This window comes from Macaca mulatta, chromosome 11 (genome assembly GCF_049350105.2).
Source record: "Macaca mulatta isolate MMU2019108-1 chromosome 11, T2T-MMU8v2.0, whole genome shotgun sequence".
In the NCBI taxonomy this organism is placed as follows: Eukaryota; Metazoa; Chordata; class Mammalia; order Primates; family Cercopithecidae; genus Macaca; species Macaca mulatta.
Window position 1 is genome coordinate 60,572,441 of NC_133416.1, and position 26,115 is coordinate 60,598,555.

General features: G+C 49.6%; 2 protein-coding genes and 1 non-coding gene across 22 annotated transcripts; all 3 read left to right on the forward strand.

The window, feature by feature from the left end:
• The first annotated feature begins 550 nt into the window (after positions 1 to 550).
• AMHR2 (anti-Mullerian hormone receptor type 2) lies at positions 551 to 9,725 on the forward strand. Of its 13 annotated transcripts, none has more exons than XM_001105261.5 (11): positions 551 to 858; positions 1,165 to 1,347; positions 1,585 to 1,776; positions 2,040 to 2,117; positions 2,330 to 2,448; positions 2,564 to 2,794; positions 6,462 to 6,576; positions 7,345 to 7,517; positions 7,721 to 7,868; positions 8,037 to 8,173; positions 9,371 to 9,725. In XM_001105261.5, exons 1-11 carry the CDS (start codon positions 810 to 812, stop codon positions 9,662 to 9,664), a joined length of 1,719 nt encoding a protein of 572 aa, XP_001105261.2. In that variant the 5' UTR covers positions 551 to 809; the 3' UTR covers positions 9,665 to 9,725. The 13 variants fall into 13 exon arrangements, with proteins under 13 accessions (XP_001105261.2, XP_077810497.1, XP_015007342.2 ...); XM_077954371.1 differs by having other exon boundaries at positions 552 to 858; positions 2,330 to 2,563; positions 2,694 to 2,794; XM_015151856.3 differs by having other exon boundaries at positions 552 to 858; positions 8,041 to 8,173.
• Positions 9,726 to 14,567: 4,842 nt separating this feature from the next.
• LOC114671149 (U6 spliceosomal RNA) lies at positions 14,568 to 14,672 on the forward strand. The gene has a single exon (XR_013401765.1). It is a non-coding gene; the product is annotated as a U6 spliceosomal RNA (small nuclear RNA).
• Positions 14,673 to 20,603: 5,931 nt separating this feature from the next.
• PRR13 (proline rich 13) lies at positions 20,604 to 25,837 on the forward strand. 8 transcript variants are annotated; one of them, XM_077952583.1, is made up of 6 exons: positions 20,647 to 20,698; positions 20,809 to 20,897; positions 21,594 to 21,632; positions 22,112 to 22,175; positions 22,320 to 22,693; positions 25,213 to 25,837. In XM_077952583.1, the coding sequence occupies exons 3-6, from the start codon at positions 21,627 to 21,629 to the stop codon at positions 25,258 to 25,260; spliced, it is 492 nt and encodes a 163-aa protein (XP_077808709.1). In that variant the 5' UTR covers positions 20,647 to 20,698; positions 20,809 to 20,897; positions 21,594 to 21,626; the 3' UTR covers positions 25,261 to 25,837.
• Positions 25,838 to 26,115: the final 278 nt, after the last annotated feature.

Genomic DNA, 26,115 nt, shown 5'->3' on the forward strand with positions numbered 1-26,115 from the left:
AATAAATAAAATAATAATAATAATAATAAATATTTCAGGGGAGAATTAGATGAGACGATTGTAAAATGCATAGCCCTAGCTGTGACCCAGAATATAGTAGGTGCTTGATAAGAACTTTGTCACCTCCTTAATAATGGTTATTTGTTCAGCCTGTGAACCAATGTGATTTTTTTTTTAAGTGAAATCCACACAGCAAAATTTACCATTGTTACTGTTTTCAATGTGTTTTTTTTTTTAATTCAGGTAAGTTTTATGTACTTTCTGATTCTTAAGTTGGAAAACAAGGTAACCTCTAATATGGGCTGTGAGGCCTTCCTCTGCCCAAGCAGCTGCAGATATGAACCCTGAATATAAAGGGATCTTAGGCTAGAAGGGATCTTGGGCAGAGCTGAATGGCTCTAAGCATTTGACCTCACCTTAGTTTCCTCCTGAGAAGAGTCAACAGAGTCCAGCATCTTCTTCCAAGGTCAGAAAAGGGCAAAGATTTGAAATTAGGCATCACTGGGTTCTCAGCTGGGCCTGCAAGGTCCCCTCCTCCCACTATGCAGAGCAAAGAGGAGGTTGCAGAAGAGAAGAGGATATGAGATTGGTTCTCTGCTCCTCCCTTTCTTTCCCTGCTTTCCCCACACCCACCCTCTCCCCCACAGCAGCCTTCTCCCCCACAGAGGCTGGGATAGAATGAGGGGGGCGGAGTTGGGGACTGAGGGATCAGAAGCTCCAGGATGCCCTGTATCTGAAGAAAGCTTTGGCCAGGGGCAGCTGTGCTGGCTCATGCTCTCCTCCTTCTGCTGCTGCCATCCTCCAGCAAGATGCTAGGGTCTCTGGGGCTTTGGGCATTACTTCCCACAGCTGTGGAAGGTAAGCGTCTACAGGGAGGGGAAGGGTCTTTCCATCCATCCCGTGAGGGAAAGGGGCGCTTGAAGCAAGAGCCACCCCTTTGGAAGAGTGGTGAGTGGGCTGGGTGAGTGAGGGTGAAGGACAGAGCCATGTGTCCCCATGGCGGGGCTCAGGTTCCAGCCCTCTGCTGACCCTGCTTCCTCCTGTGGCTTTACCATACTGACGCTGGGATGTGGAACATGTTTTTGTCTGTTCTTTTTGGCCACTTTTTTGCCTCTGCATTCACTCCTATCTCGAATCCTTTCCTTTCCCCACCCTGGGCCTCAGCACCCCCAAACAGGCGAACTTGTGTGTTCTTTGAGGCCCCTGGAGTGCAGGGAAGCACAAAGACACTGGGAGAGCTGCTAGATACAGGCCCAGAGCTCCCTAGAGCTATCCGCTGCCTCTACAGCCGCTGCTGCTTTGGGATCTGGAACCTGACCCAAGACCGGGCACAGGTGGAAATGCAAGGTGAATGGCAAAGTATATGGCAGGTGATAGCTAGGGTGGGAGACAGACACATCCTGGGGTGTGGGTGGCAACCAAGGGGGAAGGGGAGAAATAGAACATGTGGTGGGAAAGAAAAGCCCATGAGAGATGGAAGGGATGCCTCTGATAGAGAAGGGATTTATCCTCTGTTTCCACATGCCATTGTGCTTTCTCCCTTTTCCCCCTTTCTCTCCTCTTCCCCTAATCCCACCCCATCAGGATGCCGAGACAGTGATGAGCCAGGCTGTGAGTCCCTCCACTGTGACCCAAGTCCCCGAGCCCACCCCAGCCCTGGCTCCACTCTCTTCACCTGCTCCTGTGGCACTGACTTCTGCAATGCCAATTACAGCCATCTGCCTCCTCCAGGGAGCCCTGGGACTCCTGGCTCCCAGGGTCCCCAGGCTGCCCCAGGTAGCCACCCAAGGGTACTGAAGGCTGGTGGGGGCTGGGCCCAGGTTAGGATGAGAGATGGAACCAGGGCCAGTTCTCACCCTACTCCCACCCCACACTTTCCTCCTCCTGGCCTTGGGAAGTTGGTTGCCCTGGTGACTGGGAGATAAGGGGTCTTGTGACCAGGGTGGGGGTGGGTTGAGAAGCAAGCTCTCAGGAGGGGAACAGCGGAGAGCAGGTTTGGGTCAGTGCTTGCCAGCCTGCATTCTTGCCTTGATGTCCAGGTGAGTCCATCTGGATGGCACTGGTGCTGCTGGGGCTGTTCCTTCTCCTCCTGCTGCTGCTGGGCAGCATCATCTTGGGTACTAATCCACCCCATCCCTCCCTTGTGACCCCAAGACATTGTCCCCAGAGCTCTGATCCCTCTCCAGGCACCCCTGACCCCATGGTCTTGGGATCTCCATAGCCTGATTCCCAGACTCCCATGACCTCTCACAAAGCTCCCTTTCCATAGAGTCCCTTTTCCTGTCCCCATGCATGTGCACCCTGAACCTAAGGCTCTTCTCTGTTCCAGCCCTGCTACAGCGAAAGAACTACAGAGTGCGAAGTGAACCAGTGCCAAAGCCAGGGCCAGACTTGGGCAGGGACTGGAGTGTGGAGCTGCAGGAGCTGCCCGAGCTGTGCTTCTCCCAGGTGCCCCAGGGAGGGAGAGAAGGGATCCTCTGGGCACTCCTGGAGGTTGTGCTGGGGAGGAAGCCTGGCCCTATTATAGCTCAGAGGCCCACACTCAGCACAGTGTCCCTACCAGGTAATCCGGGAAGGAGGTCATGCAGTGGTTTGGGCCGGGCAGCTGCAAGGCAAACTGGTTGCCATCAAGGCCTTTCCACCGAGGTCTGTGGCTCAGTTCCAAGCTGAGAGAGCATTGTACGAACTTCCAGGCCTACAGCACGACCACATTGTCCGATTTATCACCGCCAGCTGGGGGGGCCCTGGCCCCATGCTCTCTGGGCCCCTGCTGGTACTGGAACTGCATCCCAAGGTGAGCACCAAGGAGTATATATGTGTGTGTGTGCCTGTGTGTATGTATGGAGGTGGGGGCTACATGGTAGCTGGGCCTTGTTGATGCTTCTGCTTTCGATTTTCTCTTTTCTAAGACATTAAAAATGGCCAGGTGAGGTGGCCCACGCCTGTTATCCCAGGACTTTGAGAGGCCAAGGTGGGTGGATCGCCTAAGCCCAGGAGCTCAAGACTAGCCTAGGCAACATGAGGAAACCCTATAACTGCAAAATTAGCTCAGCATGGCAGTGCACACCTATAGTCCCAGCTACTCAGGGGGCTGAGGTGGAAAGATCGCTTGAGCATAGGAGGTTGAGGCTGCAGTGAGCCGTGAGCATCCCACTGCACTCCAGCCTGGGAGACAGAGTGAGACCATCTCAAAAAATAGTAACAAGCTGGGCACGGTGGCACACGCCTGTAATCCCAGCACTTTGGGAGGCCAACTTGGGAGGATTGCTTGAACCCAGGAATTCAGGGATTCAAGAACAGTCTGGGCAACACTGTGAAACCCCACCTCTACAAAAAAGAAAAAATTGGCTGGGTGTGATGGCACGTGCCTGCGGTCCCATCTACTTGGGAGGCTGAGGTGGAAGGAGTACCTGAGCCTGGGAAGGTCAAGACTGGCAGTGGGCCAAGATTGTGCCACTGCACTCCAGCCTAGGTGACAGAGTAAGCCCCTGTCTCAAAATAATAATAATTTTTATTTATTTTTATTTTTTATTACATAAACAATACATGTTTATATATTTATTTTATTTTATTTTATTTTATTTTATTTTATTTTATTTTATTTTGTGAGGGGGGCAGAGCCTTGCTCTGTTGCCCAGACTGGAGTGCAGTGGCATAGCTTGGCTCACTGCAACCTCTGCCTCCTGGGTTCAAGCAATTCTCCTCCCTAAGCCTCACCAGTAGCTGGGATTACAGGTGCCTGCCACCACGCCTGGCTAATTTTTGCATTTTTAGTAGAGACGGAGTTTCATCATGTTGGCCAGGCTGGTTTCGAACTCCTGAACTCAAGTGATCCACCCATCTCAGCCCCACGAAGTGCTGGGATTACAGGCATGAGCCACTGTGCCCAGCCAAAAAAAAAAAAAAAAAAAAAAAAACAATGTTGGCCGGGCACGGTGGCTCACGCTTGTAATCCCAGCACTTTGGGAGGCCGAGACAGGCAGATCACGAGGTCAGGAGATCGAGACCATCCTGGCTAACACGGTGAAACCCCATCTCTACTAAAAATACATTTAAGAAAATTAGCCGGGCGTGGTGGCGGGCGCCTGTAGTCTCAGCTACACGGGAGGCTGAGGCAGGAGAATGGTGTGAACCCGTGAAGCAGAGCTTGCAGTGAGTGGAGATCGCGCCACTGCACTCCAGCATGGGTGACAAAGCAAGACTCCATCTCAAAAAAAAAAAAACAATGTTAAAGAAATACCTTCAGGCACAACCCTCCAAACTTATTCATATATTCATTCAACAAATAATTATAAACTATATGTCAGACACTCTGCTAGAGGCCAGAAAAAACACAATCCCTGCCTTTACAGATTTTATAGACTAGCAGGGGAGACAGAAATGGATCAAGTAAACACAAGTGTCAAATGTCAAGTGTGCTAAGTGCTAGAAGAGAGGGCCACTGAATTATAAGAATAATAAGATGTGACTTGAAGGGGAGAGCAATGAGCAAAAAGAAGAAGAAAAGGTAGGCAGAGGCCAGCCACACCAGGCCCTATGGGCCTGCTAAAGATTTGGGACTTTTAAAGCTTTCATACCATTTCCCATCTGCTTCCTGCTAGGCATTACACTACCCACTTTTTTTTTTTTTTTTTTTTTTTTTTTTTGACAGAGTCTCATTCAGTTGCCCAGGCTAGAATGCAGTGGCATGATCTCAGCTCACTGCAGCCTCTGCCTCCTGGGTTCAAGCAATTCTGCCTCAGCCACCCGAGTAGCTGGGATTACAGGCGTGCCGCCACTACTTACTCCTGGCTAATTTTTGTATTTTTAGTAGATATGGGATTTCACCATGTTGGCCAGGCTGGTCTCAAACTCCTGACCTCAAGTGATCCGCCTGCCTCGGCCTCCCAAAGTGCTGGGATTACAGGTGTGAGCCACCCCGCCCAGCCATGCTACACACTTTAAACATTTCCAAACACACCCTTTGCAAACACATTATGAGGTAGGAATGATTATCCACATGGGGCTCAGAAAAGGAAAGTCATTTGCCCAGAATCTATGTGACTCTAGAGCTGGCTCCTCATCATCATGTCTGTTGCCTCCTGTTTACCCCTCCACCAGGACTGTGTGTGTCTCTGTCCACGTAGAAGAGCTCCCCACAACTCACTTTGCCCTATTGTAAGTAGTTCAACCTCCACCACCTGTTTCAGTGCCCAAATGCAGTGGCTCTTCCCTGGACTTTTTCAGCCCCTATAGCTTCTGCACCTCCGAAATCTTGAATGATGGAAAATCCCCTCTTTGACCACATACCTCCTGGCCCAGCTCAAAAATCACTGTTTTTTTGTTTGTTTGTTTGTTTAAATTTCTCTGACTTCTCCAGGCAGTGTTAGTCATTCTTGCTTTATGCCCCTTGGCACTCAGTTAATTTTCCCATCTTGGGGTTTACTGCATTCTTTATCTCTTACCTTCTCATCTGAGCCATCTTGGTGCCTGCACACAACTCATGGCCACTGAAGGTGCTCGATGACACTTGTCGAATGAGGGGTTCTATTGCTCCCTTCCCTCCAATTCCCACTTGCCCTCCACCTGCTACTCTGTTATCTACTGGCTCTGCCTGTCTATGTGTACACATGCCTGACACCTCAGACAAGGTGGCTCATGAGGGATGCCCCTGACTAGCTTACCCTGCCTCCTCTGTTACTGTCTTTGCCCCACATTTTCTGAGTCAGTATAAGCTGGTGGTTATTAGTAAGTGATCTTGAGTCAGACTGCTTGGATTCAAGCTCCACTCCTGCCTCACCGACTGACTTCAAGCGAGTTTCCTTAGTTCTCTGAGGAAAAGCTCTTCATGGCCGGGCGCGGTGGCTCAAGCCTGTAATCCCAGCACTTTGGGAGGCCGAGACGGGCGGATCACAAGGTCAGCAGATCGAGACCATCCTGGCTAACATGGTGAAACCCCGTCTCTACTAAAAATATAAAAAAAAAAACTAGCCGGGCGAGGTGGCGGGCGCCTGTAGTCCCAGCTACTCGGGAGGCTGAGGCAGGAGAATGGCGCAAACCCGGGAGGCGGAGCTTGCAGTGAGCTGAGATCCGGCCACTGCACTCCAGCCTGGGCGACACAGCGAGACTCCGTCTCAAAAAAAAAAAAAAAAAAGAAAAGAAAAGAAAAGCTCTTCATCTGTTAAATGGGGGTGTGACAGGAAGACCTACCTCCTAGGGTTGTTACAAGGATTACAGGAGGCCACATCCACTGGGCCTGGACCACAGTAAGTGCCTAGTAACCTTGATCTCGAGTTACTATTTTTCATGTCAATTGATGCACAGTCTTACTCCTTCTACCTATTGTCTTGGCCAGCATCCGTCGGTGTGTCTGTCTGCTGGGGAGATGCAGGGAGAAGACTGTCAATTGATCTCTGCTCTCTGGGATGGATCAGCCACCTCCAGCTTTGTGTACTGTCCTTTTCTCTCTGTTTTTTTCCCAGGGCTCCCTGTACCACTACTTGACCCAGCACACCAGTGACTGGGGAAGTTCCCTGCGGATGGCACTGTCCCTGGCCCAGGGCCTGGCATTTCTCCATGAGGAGCGCTGGCAGAATGGTGGGTGAGCTGGGCATAGGAAGTCAAGGCAGCCACACTGCTATGTTTCTGATTCTCCCTTAGTTTGGAGGGGAAGGATTGGGTCAAAAGGGGGAGGAAGAGCCGGGCGCGGTGGCTCACACCTTTAATCCAACACTTTGGGAGACCGAGGCAGGCGGATCATGAGGTCAGGAGATCGAGGCCATCCTGGCTAACACGGTGAAACCCCGTCTCTGTTAAAAATACAAAATATTAGCCAGGCGTGGTGACACGTGCCTGTAGTCCCAGCTACTCGGGAGGCTGAGAGGCAGGAGAATCGCTTGAACCCGGGAGGTGGAGGTTGCAGTGAGCGGAGATTGCGACACTGCACTCCAGCCTGAGCAACAGAGCGAGATGCCGACTCAAAAAAAAAAAAAAAAAATAAGAAAGGCTGGGCGCGGTGGCTCAAGCCTGTAATCCCAGCACTTTGGGAGGCCGAGACGGGCGGATCACGAGGTCAGGAGATCGAGACCATCCTGCCTAACCCGGTGAAACCCCGTCTCTACAAAAAATCCAAAAAAAACTAGCCAGGCGAGGCGGCGGGCGCCTGTAGTCCCAGCTACTCGGGAGGCTGAGGCAGGAGAATGGCGTAAACCCGGGAGGCGGAGCTTGCAGTGAGCTGAGATCCGGCCACTGCACTCCAGCCCTCCAGCCCGGGCGACTGAGCAAGACTCTGTCTCAAAAAAAAAAAAAAAAAAAAAAAGAGGGAGGAAGAACATCCATGTTCCTTCGACCTTGATTCCCCCACAGGCCAATATAAACCAGGTATTGCCCACCGAGATCTGAGCAGCCAGAATGTGCTCATTCGGGAAGATGGATCGTGTGCCATTGGAGACCTGGGCCTTGCCTTGGTGCTCCCTGGCCTCACTCAGCCCCCTGCCTGGACCCCTACTCAACCACAAGGCCCAGCTGCCATCATGGAAGTGAGTTCTCTGGCTAACTGGTGAGGCCCAGGATGATGGTGGTGCTGCTGATGGCAATGCAGCCATTGTGTGTCAACAGTTGTAGCAATACCTATAGCATTTGGGACATTGCTGAGTCTGTGTTTGGGGATATTGCATGGACCATTGCTGCAATGAGGGTTGCCACAGAGATGATTCTTGGCCCTTCGTGCCTTGCTCTCCAGGCTGGCACCCAGAGGTACATGGCACCAGAGCTCTTGGACAAGACTCTGGACCTACAAGATTGGGGCATGGCCCTCCGACGAGCTGATATTTACTCTTTGGCTCTGCTCCTGTGGGAGATACTGAGCCGCTGCCCAGATTTGAGGCCTGGTAAGGATAAGTGGTACAGTCCCTTCCCCTGGGCTCCCCCTCACCCATTCTAGGTTCACCCCAACCTGACCTGGTCCTGAGAAAGCTCTGCTCTTCCCTGTCTTGCCTTTTCTATATGGTAGGCACCCCTAGGACTAACTGACACCCAGCCCCTCTACCTCCCTCCAGACAGCAGTCCACCACCCTTCCAACTGGCCTATGAGGCAGAACTGGGCAATACCCCTACCTCTGATGAGCTATGGGCCTTGGCAGTGCAAGAGAGGAGGCGTCCCTACATCCCATCCACCTGGCGCTGCTTTGCTACAGTAAGAGGCCTAGGCTGTTGGGCTGGGAACCTGGAGAGTGGGGGCTGGGCATGGGCTTCAAGGACATCTCTGCCAGGGCATCTGTCTACTCCTATCTCCTCTCATCTCCCATCACTCCTTGGTTCATGCTCAGCTGGAACTGGGCAAGCCTGCTCTCCCCCTCAGTTCATCCTCTTCCACCCTAAGTCTCACAGAGTCCATTCCATCTACCTGAGACACACACCTTCCTCCTGCTCAGCCTTGCCCAGCCTGTCTCTCCTCTCTACCATCAGTTAGCCCTGTTCCTCAGTCCCCTTCTCCAGGATGCCCTCCTTGGCTTTGCTCTTGTCCTGAGCTCTGCCCCATCTGCTCTCCTAATACAGTAAAGCCCAAAAATCAGTTCAGTAAGTCCCCATTCTGTCATACATTGATGATGTTTCTGCTGTGACCCAATAAAAGGCAGTTCTGGGTATAAAGGGTGAAAGCAGTGGCCTCACAGTGAAAGTTCAGGGCTTTGCACAAACACTGTTTTTTTTTTTTTTGAGACAGAGTTTCGCTCTGTCACCCAGGTTGGAGTGCAGTGGTGCGATCTCGGCTCACTGCAAGCTCTGCCTCCTGGGTTCACGCCATTCTCCTACCTCAGCCTCCCGAGTAGCTGGGACTACAGGTGCCCGCCAACGTGCCCAGCTAATTTTTTGTATTTTTAGTAGAGACGGGGTGTCACCATGTTAGCCAGGATGGTCTCGATCTCCTGACCTCGTGATCCGCCCGTCTCGGCCTCCCAAAGTGCTGGGATTACAGGCGTGAGCCATCGCGCCTGGCCACAAATACTTTTTTAACAGAATGTGCCTTCTGCTACCTGATCTGAAATTTCCACGGCACAAGTGTTAAGTTAGCTAACGGAAACTGGGCATTACTTGCAGAAGACTCTGGCTCTCTGAGAGGAAAGAGAGTAATTTCCCATTAGCATATTAAGCTTTCAACCTATATTAGCTCCTCAGAGGAAACAGTGGGCTGTACAGAAGGCCCCCGCAGAGCTTGTTTCATAGGGAACAAGATTCAGAAGGCTGGAATTCAGCAAGAGGGAAAGGAGGGAGGCTCCAGGAAAGATCAGAAGTGGGTATTGAAAGCAGAGTGATGGACACTGAAGATGCCTTTTAACCCTGGGGCCCACTCAAGATCCTAGAGTCAACCCTCCCTCCCTGTCATTCCTCCCAGGATCCTGATGGGCTGAGGGAGCTCCTAGAAGACTGTTGGGATGCAGACCCAGAAGCACGGCTGACGGCTGAGTGTGTACAGCAGCGCCTGGCTGCCCTGGCCCATCCTCAGGAGAGCCACTTTCCGGAGAGCTGTCCACGTGGCTGCACACCTCTCTGCCCAGAAGACTGTACTTCAACTCCTGCCCCTACCATCCTGCCCTGTAGGCCTCAGCGGAGTGCCTGCCACTTCAATGTTCAGCAAGGCCCTTGTTCCAGGAATCCTCAGCCTGCCTGTACCCTTTCTCCTATGTAAATATGCAGTTTATGTGTAATCAATGTACATGCCAACCTAAACATGGCGATTGCATAGCTGTCTTGTCTGCCTCATCACTGCCTTTCCCACCTGCCGAATCCTTGGATTCTTCTGCGGGCATCCAGTCCACAGCAGTTCTGACCGGTGACTCGGTGTAGGTGTGCAGGAAACAGAATAAAGTCAGCTTTCCTGACGCATATCCTTGGGCCTTCCTCTATTCCTGTAATCCAGGAACCCTCTTGTCTCTCTTCTCTTCCACTAACATTTATTTTTATTTATTTATCTGATTTCTTTTTTTGGAGACAGAGTCTCTGTCCAGGCATGAGTGCAATGACACGATCATGGCTCACTGCAGCCTTGTCCTCCCTGGGCTCTTGTGATCCTCCTACCCCAGCCTCCCGAATAGGTGGGACCACAGGCATGGACCACCATACCCAGCTATTTTTTCTTTTTTGAGACAGAGTCTCGCTCTGTCACCCAGGCCGGAGTGCAGTGGCACAGTCTCTGCTCACTGCAAGCTCTGCCTCCCGGGTTCATGCCATTCTCCTGCCTCAGCCTCCCGAGTAGCTGGGACTACAGGCACCCGCCACCATGCCTGGCTAATTTTCTGTATTTTTAGTAGAGACGGGTTTTTGTTTTGTTTGTTTGTTTGTTTTCTGTATTTTTTTTTTTAGTAGAGACGGGTTTTCACTGTGTTAGCCAGGATGGTCTCCATCTCCTGACCTCGTGATCCGCCCGTCTCGGCCTCCCAAAGTGCTGGGATTACAGGCTTGAGCCACCGCGCCTGGCCTAGAGACAGGTTTTCACTGTGTTAGCCAGGATGGTCTTGATCTCCCGACCTCGTGATTCGCCCACCTCGGCCTCCCAAAGCGCTGGGATTACAGGCCCACCGCATCTGGCCTAATTTTTTATTTTTTGTAGAGATGAAGTCTTGCTATGTTGCCCAGGCTGGTCTCAAACTCCTGAGCTCAAGCAGTCCTCGTTCCTCAGCCTCCCAAAGTTCTGGGATTACAGGCATGAACCACTGCACCCAGCATTTTAAATTGTTTTTTTGTTTTGTTTTGTTTTGAGATGGAGTCTCGCTCTGTCGCCCAGGCTGGAGTGCAGTGGCGCGATCTCGGCTCACTGCAAGCTCCGCCTCCCGGGTTCCCGCCATTCTCCTGGCTCAGCCTCCTGAGTAGCTGGGACTACAGGCGCCCACAACCGCGTCCGGCTAATTTTTTTTTTGTATTTTTAGTAGAGACGGGGTTTCACCGTGGTCTCGATCTCCTGACCTTGTGATCCGCCCGCCTCGGCCTCCCAAAGTGCTGGTATAACAGACGTGAGCCACCGCGCCCAGCAAATTGTTTATTTTTTAAAAATTTTATTTATTTATTTATTTTGAGACTGGGTCTTGCTCTGTTGCCCAGGCTGGAGTGCAGTGGCACGGTCTCAGCTCACTGCAAGCTCTGCCTCCCGGGTTCATGCCATTCTCCTGCCTCAGCCTCCCAAGTAGCTAGGACTACAGGCACCAGCCACCACAGCTGGCTAATTTTTTTGTATTTTTAGTGGAGACAGGGTTTCACTGTGTTAGCCAGGATGGTCTTGATCTCCTGACCTCGTGACCTGCCCACCTTGGTCTCCCAAAGTAAATTGTTTATTATTTTTGTTTTTGAGATAAGCTCTTGTTCTGTTACCCAGGCTGTGATCATAGCTCACAGCATCCTTGACCTCCGGGGCTGAAGCGATCCTCCCACCTCAGCCTCCCAAGTAGCTGGGACTACAGATGCGTGCCACTACACCCGGCTAATTTTTGTATTTTTTCATAGAGACAGGGTTTTGCCATGTTTCCGAGGCTGGTCTTGAACTCCTGGGCTCAAGGGATCCACCTGCCTAGGACTCCCAAAGTGCTGAGATTACAAGTATGAGACACCACACCCAGCCTCAACATTTATTTTTAAAGGTGGGATCTCGTGGTGGGCACTGGGGAAAGAAGGGTAAACACAACAAAAATCACTGCCCTAAAGGTGCTCAAAGACCTGCACGTCACATTGTTGGGGTCCTGTACACTGTCCTGGGGCAAACAGGACAGACTTGAGCAGGAATGCTTCACAGAGCACAGGATGCTTCAGCTGTGTCTTAACTGAGCAAGAGTTTCCCAGGAGCGTGTTCTTGTCCCTTCCTGTGACTCAGCTCTCATCCACATCCAGTCAGTTCTCAAGTCCCACTGAGGCAACCTAGGCAGGGGCTAGTTCTTCTTTTTCTTTTTTTCGAAATGGAGTCTCGCTCTGTTGCCCAGGCTGGAGTACAATGGTGGGATCTTGGCTCACTGCAACCTCTGCCTCCTGGGTTCAACTGATTCTCCTGTCTCAGCCTCCCGAGTAGCTGCGACTACAGGCGCCCGCCACCACACCCAGCTAATTTTTGGTGTTTGTTTTTTTTTTTTTTTTTTTTTTGAGACTGAGTCTCGCTGTGTCTCCCAGGCTGGAGTGCAGTGGCGTGATCTCGGCTCACTGCAAGCTCCGCCTCCCGGGTTCACGCCATTCTCCTGCCTCAGCCTCCCGAGTAGCTGGGACTACAGGCGCCCGCCACCACGCCCGGCTAGTTTTTTGTATTTTTAGTAGAGATGGGGTTTCACCATGTTAGCCAGGATAGTCTCGATCTCCTGACCTCGTGATCCACCTGCCTCGGCCTCCCAAAGTGCTGGGATTACAGGCTTGAGCCACCGCGCCCGGCCAATTTTCGGTGTTTTTTAGTAGAGATGGGGTTTCACTATGTTGGCCAGACTGGTCTCGAACTCCCGACCTCGAGATCCACCCATCTCGGCCTCCCAAAGTGGTGGGATTACAGGTGTGAGCCACCACGCCTGGCCTTCTTTTCCTTTCTTAATCAACCTGCATCATACTTTGATGGGCAGGGCCTGCTTCTGGGCACCTTCTCTTTCCTTCTTCCTAGGACTTGCAGGCCCCAACTACTATAATTACCCCCTGGCAGCTTATGTTTCCCCTAATCTAGGCTAAACAGTACTCTTTGGATATTCTTTATTTTTTTAAATTTTTTCGGACCGAGCCTCACTCACAAAAAAATTTTTTTTGACGGAGGCCAAAGTGGTTGGATTACCTGAGGTCAGGAGTTCGAGACCAGCCTGGCCCACATGGTGAAACCCCATCTCTACAAAAAATAGAAAAATTAGCCGGTCATGGTGGCACATGCCTGTAGTCCCAGCCACTTGGGAGGCTGAGGCAGGAGAATGGCTCGAACCTGGGAGGTGGAGGTTGTAGGGAGCCGAGATCGCACCACTGCACTCCAGCCCAGGTGACACAGCAATAGTCCCTCTCAAAAAAAAAAAAAAAAGAAGCTGGGCTCGGTGGCATGCGCCTGTAATCTCAGCACTTTGGGAGGCCGAGGGTCACAAGGTCAGGAGTTCGAGACCAGCCTGACCAACATGGTGAAACACTGTCTCTATTAAAAATACAAAAACTAGCTGGGCATGGTGATGCCCGCCTGTAATCCCAGCTACTCAGGAGACTGAGGCAGGAGAATCCCTTGAACCTGGGAGGCGGAGGATGCAGTGAGCCGAGATGGTGCCACTGCACTCCAGCCTGGGCAACAGAGCCAGACTCTGTTTCAGGAAAAAAAAAAAAAAACAGAAAGAAAGAAAAAGAAAAGAATGTACAAACATGCTGATGAGCATAAGGCTATGTTCAATCAAAAATAAACCTATGGGTCGGGCGTAGTGGCTCGCACCTGTAATCCCAGCATTTTGGGAGGCCGAGGCAGGCGGATCACCTATCAGGAGTTCGAGACCAGCCTGGCCAACATGGTGAAACCCCATCTCTATTAAAAATACAAAAATTAGGCCAGGCCCAGTGGCTTACGCCTGTAATCTCAGCACTTTGGGAGGCCAAGGCGGGTGGATCATGAGATCAGGAGATCCAGACCATCCTGGCTAACACGATGGAACCCTGTCTCTACCAAAAATACAAAAAGTTAGCCGGGCATGGTGCTGGGCGCCTGTAGTCCTAGCTACTTGGGAGGCTGAGGCAGGAGAATGGCATGAACCTGGGAGGCGGAGCTTGCAGTGAGCCGAGATCGCGCCACTGCACTCCAGCCTGGGCGACAGAGCGAGACTTTGTCTCAAAAAAGAACCAGAAAAAAAAAAAAAACACAAAGATACAAAAATTAGCCTGGTGTGGTGGTGCACACTTGTAATCCTAGCTACTTAGGAGGCTGAGGCAGGAGAATCACTTGAACCCGGCAGGCGGAGGTTGCAGTGAGCCAAGATTGCGCCATTGCACTCCAGCCTGGGTGACAGAGTGAGACCCTGTCTCAAAAAAAAAAATAAATAAATAGGCCGGCCGCGGTGGCTCAAGCCTGTAATCCCAGCACTTTGGGAGGCCGAGACAGGCGGATCGCGAGGTCAGGAGATCGAGACCATCCTGGCTAACATGGTGAAACCCCGTCTCTACCAAAAAATACAAAAAACTAGCCGGGCGAGCTGGCAGCGCCTGTAGTCCCAGCTACTCGGAAGGCTGAGGCAGAAGAATGGCGGGAACCCGGGAAGCGGAGCTTGCAGTGAGCTGAGATCCGGCCACTGCACCCCAGCCTGGGTGACAGAGCAAGACTCCGTCTCAAAAAAAGAAAAAAAAAATGAATAAATAAATAAAAATAAAAATAAATAAAATAAATAAGCCTATGATTGGGAGACTGAGGAGGGCAGGTCACCTGAGGTCAGGAGTTGGAGACCAGCCTGGCCAACATGACAAACCTTGTGTCTACTAAAAATACAAAAATCAGCTGGGCATGGTGATGCACACCTGCAATCCCAGCTACTCTGGGGGCTGAGGATGGAGAATCGCTTCAATCCGGGAGATGGAGTTTGCAGTGAGCTGAGATCAGACCACTGCACTCCAGCCTGGATGAGTGAGCCTCCATATCGAAACGAACAAAGGAAAACAAAAAACAGAGAAGATTAGCATGGTCCTTGTGGAAGGATGACATGCACATTTGTGAAGCATTCCGTATTTTAAACAAACAAACAATGACCATATCCCAAACATCAGAGAGGCTATAAATAAAAAGACAAGGGGAGTGTTGTGGTATTACAGTTTCTACTTGTATTTTTGAATGAGTGTATTGTAATATGTTGTATAGAAGGGATCACTAGGCTGGGCGCGGTGGCTCACGCCTGTAATCCCAACACTTCGGGAGACCAAGGTAGGCGGATCATGAGGTCAGGAGATCGAGACCATCCTGGCTAACACAGTGAAACCTCGTCTCTACTAAAATATACAAAAAATTAGCTGGGCGTGGTGGCGGGCACCTGTAGTCCCAGCTACTCGGGAGGCTGAGGCAGGAGAATGACGTGAACCCAGGAGGCTGAGCTTGCAGTGAGCCAAGGTCGCATCACTGCACTCCAGCCTGGGTGACAGAGCGAGACTCTGTCTCAAAATAAATAAATAAATAAATAAATAATCGCTAAAAGCCAGAAAATATAGGTTATAATCTTGTCTCTCCTAACTGTGAACTCTTAGGAAAGTTTATTTTTCTCAGGAAATTGAGTAAATGTTTCTCTAAGTCATTTCCAACCCTATAGTTCCATGATTCTGTGATACAATGATAAAATATGAAAGTTCCAATTGTGAAGATGAGTTTACCAAATCCAATGTTTGCCTAATATGATATTCCTATGAGTAGTGATTTCATGCTCCTGGAGATGTATTAGGCATGTAAATACACTTTTTAGAAACCTGGGCTGGGTGCAGTGGCTCATGCCTGTAATCCTAGCACTTTGGGAGGCAGAGGCGGGCTGGTCACCTGAAGTCGGGAATTTGAGACCAGCCTGACTAACATGGAGAAACCCTGTGTCCACTAAAAATACAAAATTAGCCAGGCGTGGTGGTGCATACCTGTAATCCCAGGTACTTGGGAGGCTGAGACAGGAGAATGACTTGAACCCAGGAGGCTAGGGTTGCCGTGAGCCAAGATGGCACCATTGCACTCCAGGCTGGGCAACAAGAGCGAAATTCCGTCTCAAAAAAAAAATAAATAAATAAATAAAAAGAGAGAAGAAAAGAAAAAATAAACTTCTAGAGTAGGCAAACTTTTTTTTTTTTTGAGACGGAGTCTTGCTCTGTCACCCCCAAGTTGGAGTGCAGTGGTGCGATCTCGGCTCACTACAACATCTGCCTCCCTAGTTCAAGGGATTCTCCTGCCTCAGTCTCCCCAGTAGCTGGGATTACAGTGTGTGCCACCACGCCCAGCTAATTTTTTTATTGTTAGTACAGATGGGGTTTCACTATGTTCGTTGGGATGGTCTCAAAATCCTGACCTCGTGATCTGCCCACCTCAACCTCCCAAAGTCCTGGGATTACAGGCGTGAGCCACCGCGCCCAGCCTGTTTGTTTGTTTTGAGACAGGGTCTCACTCTGTGAGTGAGACTGGAGTGCAGTGGAATGATCTTGGCTCACTGTAACTTCTGTCTCCCAGGCTCCAGTGATCCTCCCACCCCAGCCTCCTGAGTAGCTGGGATTATGGGTGCACACAACCACGCCCAGCTAATTTTTCTATTTTTTGTAGAGACAAGATTTCAACATGTTGACCAGGATGGTCTCGAACTCCTGAGTTCAAGGGAATCCACTAGCCTCGGCCTCCCAAAGTGCTGGGATTACAGGCATGAGTCACCCCACTCGGCCAAAATGCAGTCTTGTTATGTAAGATACTATCACTGGGGGAAGCTGGGTAAATTTTACAACTTCTTGTGAGTCTAAAATTATTTCAAAATAAAAGAACACTATCTAGGCAATACCACTCAGGACATAGGCAGGGGCAAAGATTTAATGATGAGATCACCAAAAGCAATCACAACAAAAGCAAAAATTTGTAATGTGATCTAATTAAACTAAAGAGCTTCTGCACAGCAAAAGAAACTAACATCGGAACAAACCGCCAACCTACAGAACAGGAGAAAATTTTTATGATCTGACAAAGTGTCTAATATCCAGAATCTACAATAAACTCAAACAAATTTAGAAGAAAAAAAAAAAATCCCATTAAAAAGTGGGCAAAGGACATGAACAGACACTTCTCAAAAGAAGACATGCAGCCCACAAACATGAAAAAAAGCACATCATCACTGAACATCAGAGAAATGTAAATCAAAACCATAATGAGATACTATCTCATGCCAGTCAGAATGCTGATGATTAAAAAGTCAAGAAATAACAGGCCAGGCCTGGTGGCTCATGCCTGTAATCCTAGCACTTTGGGAGGCCAAGGTGGGTGAATCACTTGAGGTCAGGAGTTTGAAACTGCCCTAGCCAACATGGTGAAACCCCATTTCTACTAAACACACACACATACACACACACACTATATATATATATATATATATATATATTTATTTATTTATTTATTTTTCTGAGATGGAATCTTGCTCTGTCGCCCAAGCTAGAGTGCAGTGGCGCGATCTCGGCTCACCGCAAGCTCTGCCTCCCAGGTTCACGCCATTCTCCTGCCTCAGCCTCCTGAGTAGCTGGGACTACAGGTGCCCATCACCACGCCCGTCGAATTTTTTTTGTATTTTTAGTAGAGATGGGGTTTCACCGTGTTAGCCAGGATCGTCTCGATCTCCTGACCTCGTGATCCGCCCGCCTTGCCCTCCCAAAGTGCTGGGATTACAGGCGTGAGCCACCGTGCCCAGCCAATTTTTTGTATTTTTAGTAGAGATGGGATTTCACCATGTTGGCCAGGCTGGTCTTGAATTCCTGACCTTGTGATCCACTTGCCTCAGCCTCCCATAGTGCTAGGATTACAGGCGTGAGCCACCCCGCCTGGCCTAATTTTTTTGTATATTTAGTAGAGACGGGGTTTTGCTATGCTGGCCAGGCTGGTCTCGAACTCCTGGCCTCATGTGATCCACCTGCCTCGGCCTCCCAAAATGCTGGGATTACAGGCATGAGCTACCATGTTCTGCCTATATCCCACAAATTTTGGATCTAATATTTTCATTATGGCTTATTTCTTTTTGTGCTCTTTTGCCCATGCTGGAGTGCAGTGGCATGATCTTGGCTCATCACAACCTCCACCTCTCAGGCTCAAGTGATTCTCCCACCCCAGCCCTGAGTAGCCGGGACAACTGGGTGTGAGCCACCACACCCGGCTAATTTTTGTATTTTTATGCCCGGCTAATTTTTGTATTTGTATTAGAGACAGGGTTTCCCCTGTGGCCCACGCTGGTCTTGAACTCCTGGACTCAAGGAATCTGTCTGCCTCAGCCTCCTAAAGTGTTGGGATTACTGGCGTGAGCCACCACACCCGGCCTGCTTCTTTCTTCCTTCCTTCCTTCCTTCCTTCCTTTTTTTTTTTTTTTTTTTTTTTGAGACGGAGTCTTGCTCTGTTGCCAGTCTGGAGTGCAGTGGCACCATCTCAGCTCACTGCCATCTCTGCCTCCCGGGTTCAAGTGATTCTACTGTATCAGCCTCCTGAGCAGTTGGGATTACAGCGTGTGCCATCACACCCAGCTAATTTTTGTATTTTTAGTAGAGACAGGTGTTCACCATGTTGGCCAGGATGGTCTCAAAATCCTGACCTCATGATCCACCCACCTCGGCCTCCCAAAGTGCTGGGATTATAGGCATGAGTCACCGTGCCCACCTACTTATTTCTAAGTATTTAATTTCCATCATGGCTTATTCTTTCCGTTGTTATTTTAAGGCAATTTATTTATTTATTTAGAGATTGAATCTTGCTCTGTCACCCAGGCTGGAGTGCAGTGGTGTGATTTGGGCTCACTGCAACCTCTGCCTCCCAGGCTCAAGTGATCCTCCCACCTTACCCTCCTGAGTAGCTGGGACTACAGGCGTGCACCACCACTCTCGGCTAATTTTTATTTTTTATTTATTATTTATTTATTTTTATTTTTATTTTTATTTTTTTTGAGACGGAGTCTCGCTCTGTCGCCCAGGCTGGAGTGCAGTGGCCGGATCTCAGCTCACTGCAAGCTCCGCCTCCCGGGTTTACGCCATTCTCCTGCCTCAGCCTCCCGAGTAGCTGGGACTACAGGCGCCCGCCACCTCGCCCGGCTAGTTTTTTTGTATTTTTAGTAGAGACGGGGTTTCACCATGTTAGCCAGGATGGTCTCGATCTCCTGACCTTGTGATCCGCCCATCTCGGCCTCCCAAAGTGCTGGGATTACAGGCTTGAGCCACCGCGCCCGGCCTTAATTTTTTATTTTTGTAGAGATGATGTCTTACTAAGTTGCCCATTCTGGTCCTGAACTCCTGACCTCAAGTGATCCTCCAGCCACGGCCTCCCAAAGTGCTGGGATTACATGCATAAACCACTGTGCCCAGCCTGGATGACAGTTAAACAATTTTTTTTTCTAAAAAAAAAATCTAGCTGTATGTTTGCTTATATTTTACATCGTGGTCAGGGAATATGTATTGAACAGTTCTTTCAAAATTGAATTGCATCAGTTGAGACATGCTTAACTTAGAATGTGACCAATTTTTATAAATGCTCTAAGCATGCTTAAGGAGAATTAGCAGTCATTAAGTTTTGAGAGCATGGTTCAATGCATGTTCATCAGGTCAAGTTTGTTAATTGTATTGTGTGTGATTTTTTTGTTGTCGTTGTTTATTATTATTATTTTTGAGACGGAGTCTCACTCTATTACCCAGGTTGGAGTGCAGTGGCACGATTTCGGCTCACTGCAACCTCCGCCTCCCGGGTTCAGCGATTCTCCTGCCTCAGCCTCCCAAGTGGCTGGGATCACAGGCACATGTCACCACGCCCGGCTAATTTTTGTATTTTTAGTAGAAACGGGGTTTTACCATATTGGCCAGGCTGGTCTCGAACTCCTGACCTCGTGATCCGCCCGCCTCGGCTTCCCAAAGTGCTTGGATTACAGGCATGAGCCAATGTACCTGGCCACTTGTATTGTTTTCTTTAAAAAAAAAAAAAAAAAGTCTGGGCGCGGTGGCTCACGCCTGTAATCCCAGCACTTTGAGAGGCCGAGGCAGGCAGATCACGAAGTCAAGAGATGGAGACCATCCTGGCCAACATGGTGAAACCCCATCTCTACTAAGAAATACAAAAATTAGCCGCGCCTGTAGTCCCAGCTACTCGGGAGGCTGAGGCAGAAGAATCGCTTGAACGCGGGAAGCGGAGGTTGCAGTGAGCTGAGGTCGCACCACTGCACTCCAGCCTGGCAACAGAGCGAGACTCCGTCTCAAAAAAAAAAAAAAAAAAAAAAAAAAAAAAGAGGCCATTGTAGCAATTCAGGGGAGAAATGAATCCAGGCGAGAGATGATGGGAGGTTTAGACCAGGGAAGACGGAGAGAAGTGGAGAGATTCCAGATGTATTTGTGAGACAAAACTGGTAATTTGGGGTAAGGGAGGTGAAGGAGACAGAGGGATCACGGAAGACCTCCTTGGTTTCTGGTTTAGGCTTCTTGACAGATGGCGGAGCTATGCAATTGAGAGAGGGAATCCTGGGAGAGATTATGAAATCTCTGTATTTTCCGCAAGAATGTTTGTTTGCTTCCCTTGCGAGTGTAAGAGGGAGCCGAGAACATTGAGGCTTGGGGCTAGGACTCAGCAGCTCCTCTGCCCTTGCCGAGAACTCTGTCTATATCTGTATTACAACACTTACCATAGTGTATTCACTTTACAAGGTATTGCACCCAGTGAACCATGACTAGCAGAGAGCAAGGGCAGAGTTTCTTCTCGGTGTCTCTAGGACTTTGCCCAGCAGCTGGCCCCGCCCCCTCTAGCGCTCTCCGCCTAGCTCCGCCCCCAGGAGATTTCCGGCTTCTCAGTACTTGCCTAGTCGTAAAGGGCTCCGGTCTGCAGCTAGAGCAACCGTTTCCTCCTCAGTTGGACCAGAGTGATTGATTAGTTTGTTGTCCAATCATCAGCCGAGTGGCCACATAATTACCAATTAGGCAGTAGCAGAGGCGGGTACCGAAGCACGGGGTCTGGGTGACTAGGTGTGACTAGGAAGTAAGAGCCGAGACTGCGAAGAACGCATCAAGTCCAGGCGGCGGTGGAAAGGTGACGTGGTATCTGAATTCCATGGGTTTATTCCTTTTCCCATTGCTGGGTTAAGAGCCCCTTCGCAGCTTGGGGCTAGGATCTTCATTTGCCTTTTTTCTTTTTTGGAGGAATTGGGCTGTGTCCATTTATTTAAGTATTTGAGGTTCTTGAGCAACTTCCTTCTTCGCCTCCAGGCGTATCCTTTTCTTAGCCTGAGGTGAGGTCCTCCCCAGGGAGAAAGTTGTTTGAGATCCTTTCTTACTCTGTGGGTGGTTAAAGGCCTCCGGACTCAGTTCCAGGAAAGGGGGATGAATGATGGGGGTGCCGAGACTCGCGGGCTATGCCCTCTTGCGAAGAGTTAGACGCTTCAACCTAGGTGGAGGGGCCCTGGGAACTAGATTCCTGTGTTAGGAACCAAGTAGGTATTGAGGGCGAAGAAACAAGTGGAAAGAGACATTTCTTTCTTTTTTTTTTTTTCTTCGAGGCGGTGTCTCGCTCTGTTGCCCAGGCTAGAGTGCAGTGGCGCGATCTCAGCTCACTGTAACTTCCGCCTCCCAGGTTCAAGCGATTCTCCTGCCTCAGCCTCCCGAGTAACTGGGATTACAGGCGCCCGCCACCGCGCCCGGCTAATTTTTAGATTTTTAGTAGAGACGGGGTTTAACGATGTTGGCCAGGCTGGTGTCGAATTCCTGACCTCGTGATCCACCCGCCTTGGCCTCCCAAAGTGCTGGGATTACAAGCGTGAGCCACCGCGCCCAGCCAGAAAAGAGATGTGTCTTATGTGGAAGTCGTGGTAGTTCTCCAGGTGGGAGAGCCTACTGTGGGGTGGAAGACGTTAGGGCTGGGCTCCGGTGCTAAGTCCACTTCCTACCTCTAGACTGTCATCTTTTTTGCCTCATTTCTTTCTCCTCAGGCTGGAGGACACACCTAAACATGTGGAATCCCAATGCCGGTAGGTGTTTGGGGGTTCTGTACGACCCCTAACCCTTTTTCTGATGGACTCTGCGTAACAGGAAGTTTCTCTATCAGCTGCCCCATCCCCGACCCGCCACACCCGCAAAAGCAAAGTCCTTAGTCTACAGCTGACCAGTGCTTTTTTATTTTATTTTATTTATTTATTTTTTGAGACGGAGTCTCTGTCGCCCAGGCTGGAGTGCAGTGGCGCGATCTCGGCTCACTGCAACCTCCGCCTCCTGGGTTCAAGCGATTCTCCTGTTTCAGCCTCTGGAGTAGCTGAGATTACAGGCGTGCGCCATCACGCCCTACTACTTTTTGTATTTTTAGTAGAGACGGGGTTTCACCATGTTGGCCAGGCTGGTCTTGAACTCCTGGCCTCATGTGATCTGTCCACCTCGGCCTCCCAAACTGCTGGGATTACAGGCTTGAGCCACCACGCCCCACCGGCCTGACCAGTACTTTTGTCTTCCTCAGAGTTCACTGTCTCCCTCCTCTCTCCAGCCCTTACGGGGACATTCCCCTTTTATCCTCAACTCAGGTTTGTCTCCCCTACCTTCTATTCTCCTTTGTCACTTTTCCATTTCCCTTTAAGTATTGGGTGAGAAAGAATCTCTTTCTTTTTGTTGTTTGTTGTCGGAGACTCTGGGGAATACTAATGTTTATAATCTGCTTCTTCCCCCAGGGCAGCCAGGGCCAAATCCATATACCCCCAACATCGGGTGCCCTGGAGGTTCCAATCCTGCCCACCCACCACCTATTAACCCACTCTTTCCCTCAGGCCCCTGTCCTCCTCCCCCAGGAGCTCCCCAGGGCAATCCAGCTTTCCCCCCAGGTGGGCCCCCTCATCCTGTGCCACAGCCAGGGTATCCAGGATGCCAACCCTTGGGTCCCTACCCTCCTCCATACCCACCTCCTGCCCCTGGAATCCCTCCTGTGAATCCCTTGGCTCCTGGCATGGTCGGACCAGCAGTGATAGTGGACAAGAAGATGCAGAAGAAAATGAAGAAAGCTCATAAAAAGATGAACAAGCACCACAAGCACCACAAGCGTGGCAAGGTCAGTACCCTCTGGAGCCTGGCTAGGGAAGGGGTGCCCCCTCAGAGGGACTAGGTAGGCAGGGGTTGGGTGAGGGGGATTCACATTCTGTGGACGTGGGGGATGACGATTGTGTCACTCTGGTCGATGATTCTTCCTTTTTGTAAAAGATTGCTACTGGGAAGAATCTGATTATCTTGAAAAGAAACATCAGGCTTCTCCTATCTGGGGGGAGCTAGGGTGAGCCTTAAAATAGATTTTTAGAATCAAAAGCCAAATCTTTTCTGCCCTACTCTCTCCCAGAACTTTTGCTCCCCTCCCCGCAGGTGCATATTCTAGCAAGTTGGACCCCCTCACTGACATTATCAAAACATCAATTAAAGTCATTCCTTTGACAAAGCAAAGTCTTATAATAATTAACAGAATAATAATATGGCCCTAGTTCCTGGAGTTCTTTCTCTCTTTCAGTGTTCTTAGGGCCTTGTGTTAATTACATGGGCCCTTTGCCCTATCATCCAGCAGAAAAAGTGAGGACAAGAGCAGTCAGTGACTCAGCCTCTAACAGCCTAGGACTAAGGAGGTTTTATACTCAGCCCCAAGGCTGAGTATCTTTGTTTTAGAGGACTGTTAAAAATTAGTAAGGATCATGCCTGTAATCCCAGCACTTGGGAATTATTAGCTGGGTGTGGTGGCGCATGCCTGTAATCCCAGCTACTCAGGAGGCTGAGGCAGGCGAATTGCTTGAACCCGGGAGGCGGAGGTTGCAGTGAGCCCAGATCTCACCACTGCACTCCAGCCTCGATGACAGACAAGACTCCATCTCAAAAAAAAAAGTGCAAGGATAAAAGCAACTCTGAGGTCAACTCTGGAAGGATTAAACCAATCTGCATCTTGATGAGGCCTCCATTTACATTTAACTGCCCAGTAAATTTATTTGCCTTGTGGATTCTAATTCCTGATTCTGGGTATTTGATAGAAGTCTGAAGAGAAGGCCAGGCACTGTGGTCCACACCTGTAATCCCAGCACTTTGGGAGTCCAGGGCAGGCAGATCACGAGGTCAGGAGTTCGAAACCAGCCTAGCCAAATGGCGAAACATGTCTACTAAAGATACAAAAAATTATCTGGGCATGGTGCTGTGTGCCTGTAATCCCAGGTACTCCGGAGACTGAGGCGGGAGAATCTCTTTTTTTTTTTTTTTTGAGACGGAGTCTCGCTCTGTCCCCCACGCTGGAGTGCAGTGGTGCAATCTCGGCTCACTGCAAGCTCCGCCTCCAGAGTTCACGCCATTCTCCTGCCTCAGCACCCCCCACCAATTAGCTGGGACTACAGGCACCCGCTACAGCGCCTAATTTTTTTTTGTTTTGTTTTGTTTTTGTTTTTTTTTGTTTTTTTTGAGACGGAGTCTCGCTCTGTCGCCCGGGCTGGAGTGCAGTGGCCGGATCTCAGCTCACTGCAAGCTCCGCCTCCCGGATTTACGCCATTCTCCTGCCTCAGCCTCCCGAGTAGCTGGGACTACAGGCGCCCGCCAACTCACCCGGCTACTTTTTTGTATTTTTTAGTAGAGATGGGGTTTCACCGTGTTAGCCAGGATGGTCTCGATCTCCTGACCTCGTGATCCACCCGTCTCGGCCTCCCAAAGTGCTGGGATTACAGGCTTGAGCCACCGCGCCCGGCTATTTTTTGTATTTTTAGTAGAGACGGGGTTTCACCCGTGGTCTCGATCTCCTGACCTTGTGATCCTCCCACCTCGGCCTCCCAAAGTGCTGGGATTATAGGCATGAGCCACCGCACCCAGCAGAGAATCTCTTAAACCCAGGAGGTGGAGGTTGCAGTGAGCTGAGATCATGCCATTGCACTCCAGCCTGGGCGACAGGGTGAGACTCCATCTGAAAAAAAAAAAGAAGTCTGAAGAGAATTGAGATTTAGTGGGGAAGAAGGGGGAGAAATTACCCTGGAGAGACTGAAAAATGTTTTTATTTAATAACTGTAGCATTGCTGGGAGTATGTGCTTAAGGAACATTTAATAGAACTCCCAGCCTTTTCTTACATCTTCCCCACTTTTTCCTATTGTGCTTTGGAAAAAGTAGAGATACGTGCACACACAACTGCTGTTTCTACTGTCTTCTTAGATTTGTAGAATCCAATTTCTTAAAATCATAGGACTTTGCATGCAGCTAATAAATAAGCATTTATAAGGTAACTGCTGTTTCCTGGCACCATACTATGCTTGGGCCTGTAATTTATTCCTTGCCTAGGCATCGATTCAGGTAAAGAAAGTTGGAAATTTGCTCCAAAGGCAATATGTTAAATTTTTAAAATTCTGTGTGATAATTTAGGATGGTTTAATCCATTCCTGTGTGCTCACTGCTGAAGGAAACCCTTGCTTTTGTTTAGGTACAGTCAGTTCAAGACTCCTGACCTTCTTAGGGAAGCAAGGGATACTTGGGTAGAGGGGTAGGGCACCAAAGAATGGCCCACGGAGTGATGAAAGGTCATTTGGATCTGATGCTTCTTTCCTCTTTCCCCTTTCCCCTTGCAGCATTCCTCCTCCTCTTCCTCCTCCTCTTCCAGCAGTGATTCTGACTGAATACAGGCCCTGGACCCTTCCCTCAAGTCTCACCAGTTCTGCTCTCCCATCAAGCTTCAGATGCCATGTTGTACTGGGGGAAAGTAGCCCTTGTGCTCCCCACCCCCTACCTCCACCTGAGCCTCACCCTGCTGTTGAGCCCTGAGTGGCTAGGGGAAATGGGAAGAGGATTGCCATGGCCTGGCCATCTTGTTGCTGCTTGGATAGATCATATAGCTAATGAATTAGGCAGGGGAGCTATTTTTTGAAAATGATGAACTAAATGTTGAAGACAAGTTTGAGATCTGTAAAATGTGATTTTTTTACTTCCGCTTATAATACTTGTGATTGGGGAGGTTTGCGGAAATTTAATTATGATGAAAAACCTCTATCTTTTTTGTAATGTTGCCATACTTGGGGAATTTAGTGGCAAATACATTCCCCAGCAGGCCTTTTGTTGGTTGCACTAACTGCAAAGTTGCTGGGAAGTAGAGTCCCTTTGGTCGATCAGCTTTGACTGCCATTTTGGAACCTTACCTTTCCTCCTTAGCCCAATATGCTGTCTCAGGTCCTATTCAAATAAAGATATTTCTCCTGGTCTCTGTTCACCTGTGCTATCACCTTGGCTGGGTATGGCACATTCTACAACTTTTGCTAATGTTCCACAGACCCTTTAAAGTGTATCAATTTTATAGAAGGGAACCAGAGCTTCACTGAGGAAGACACCATGTGATTCCTATGTTTTTTAAGTGGGAGAACTCTTCAAAATTGGGTCAGGCAGAGTGGCATGAATCTTTATTGTCTTCCCTTGGGTCAATGGATATAGGCCTTTAGCTTATGTTTTTTTAACTCTGGCTGCCCATCAGCTATGAGAGA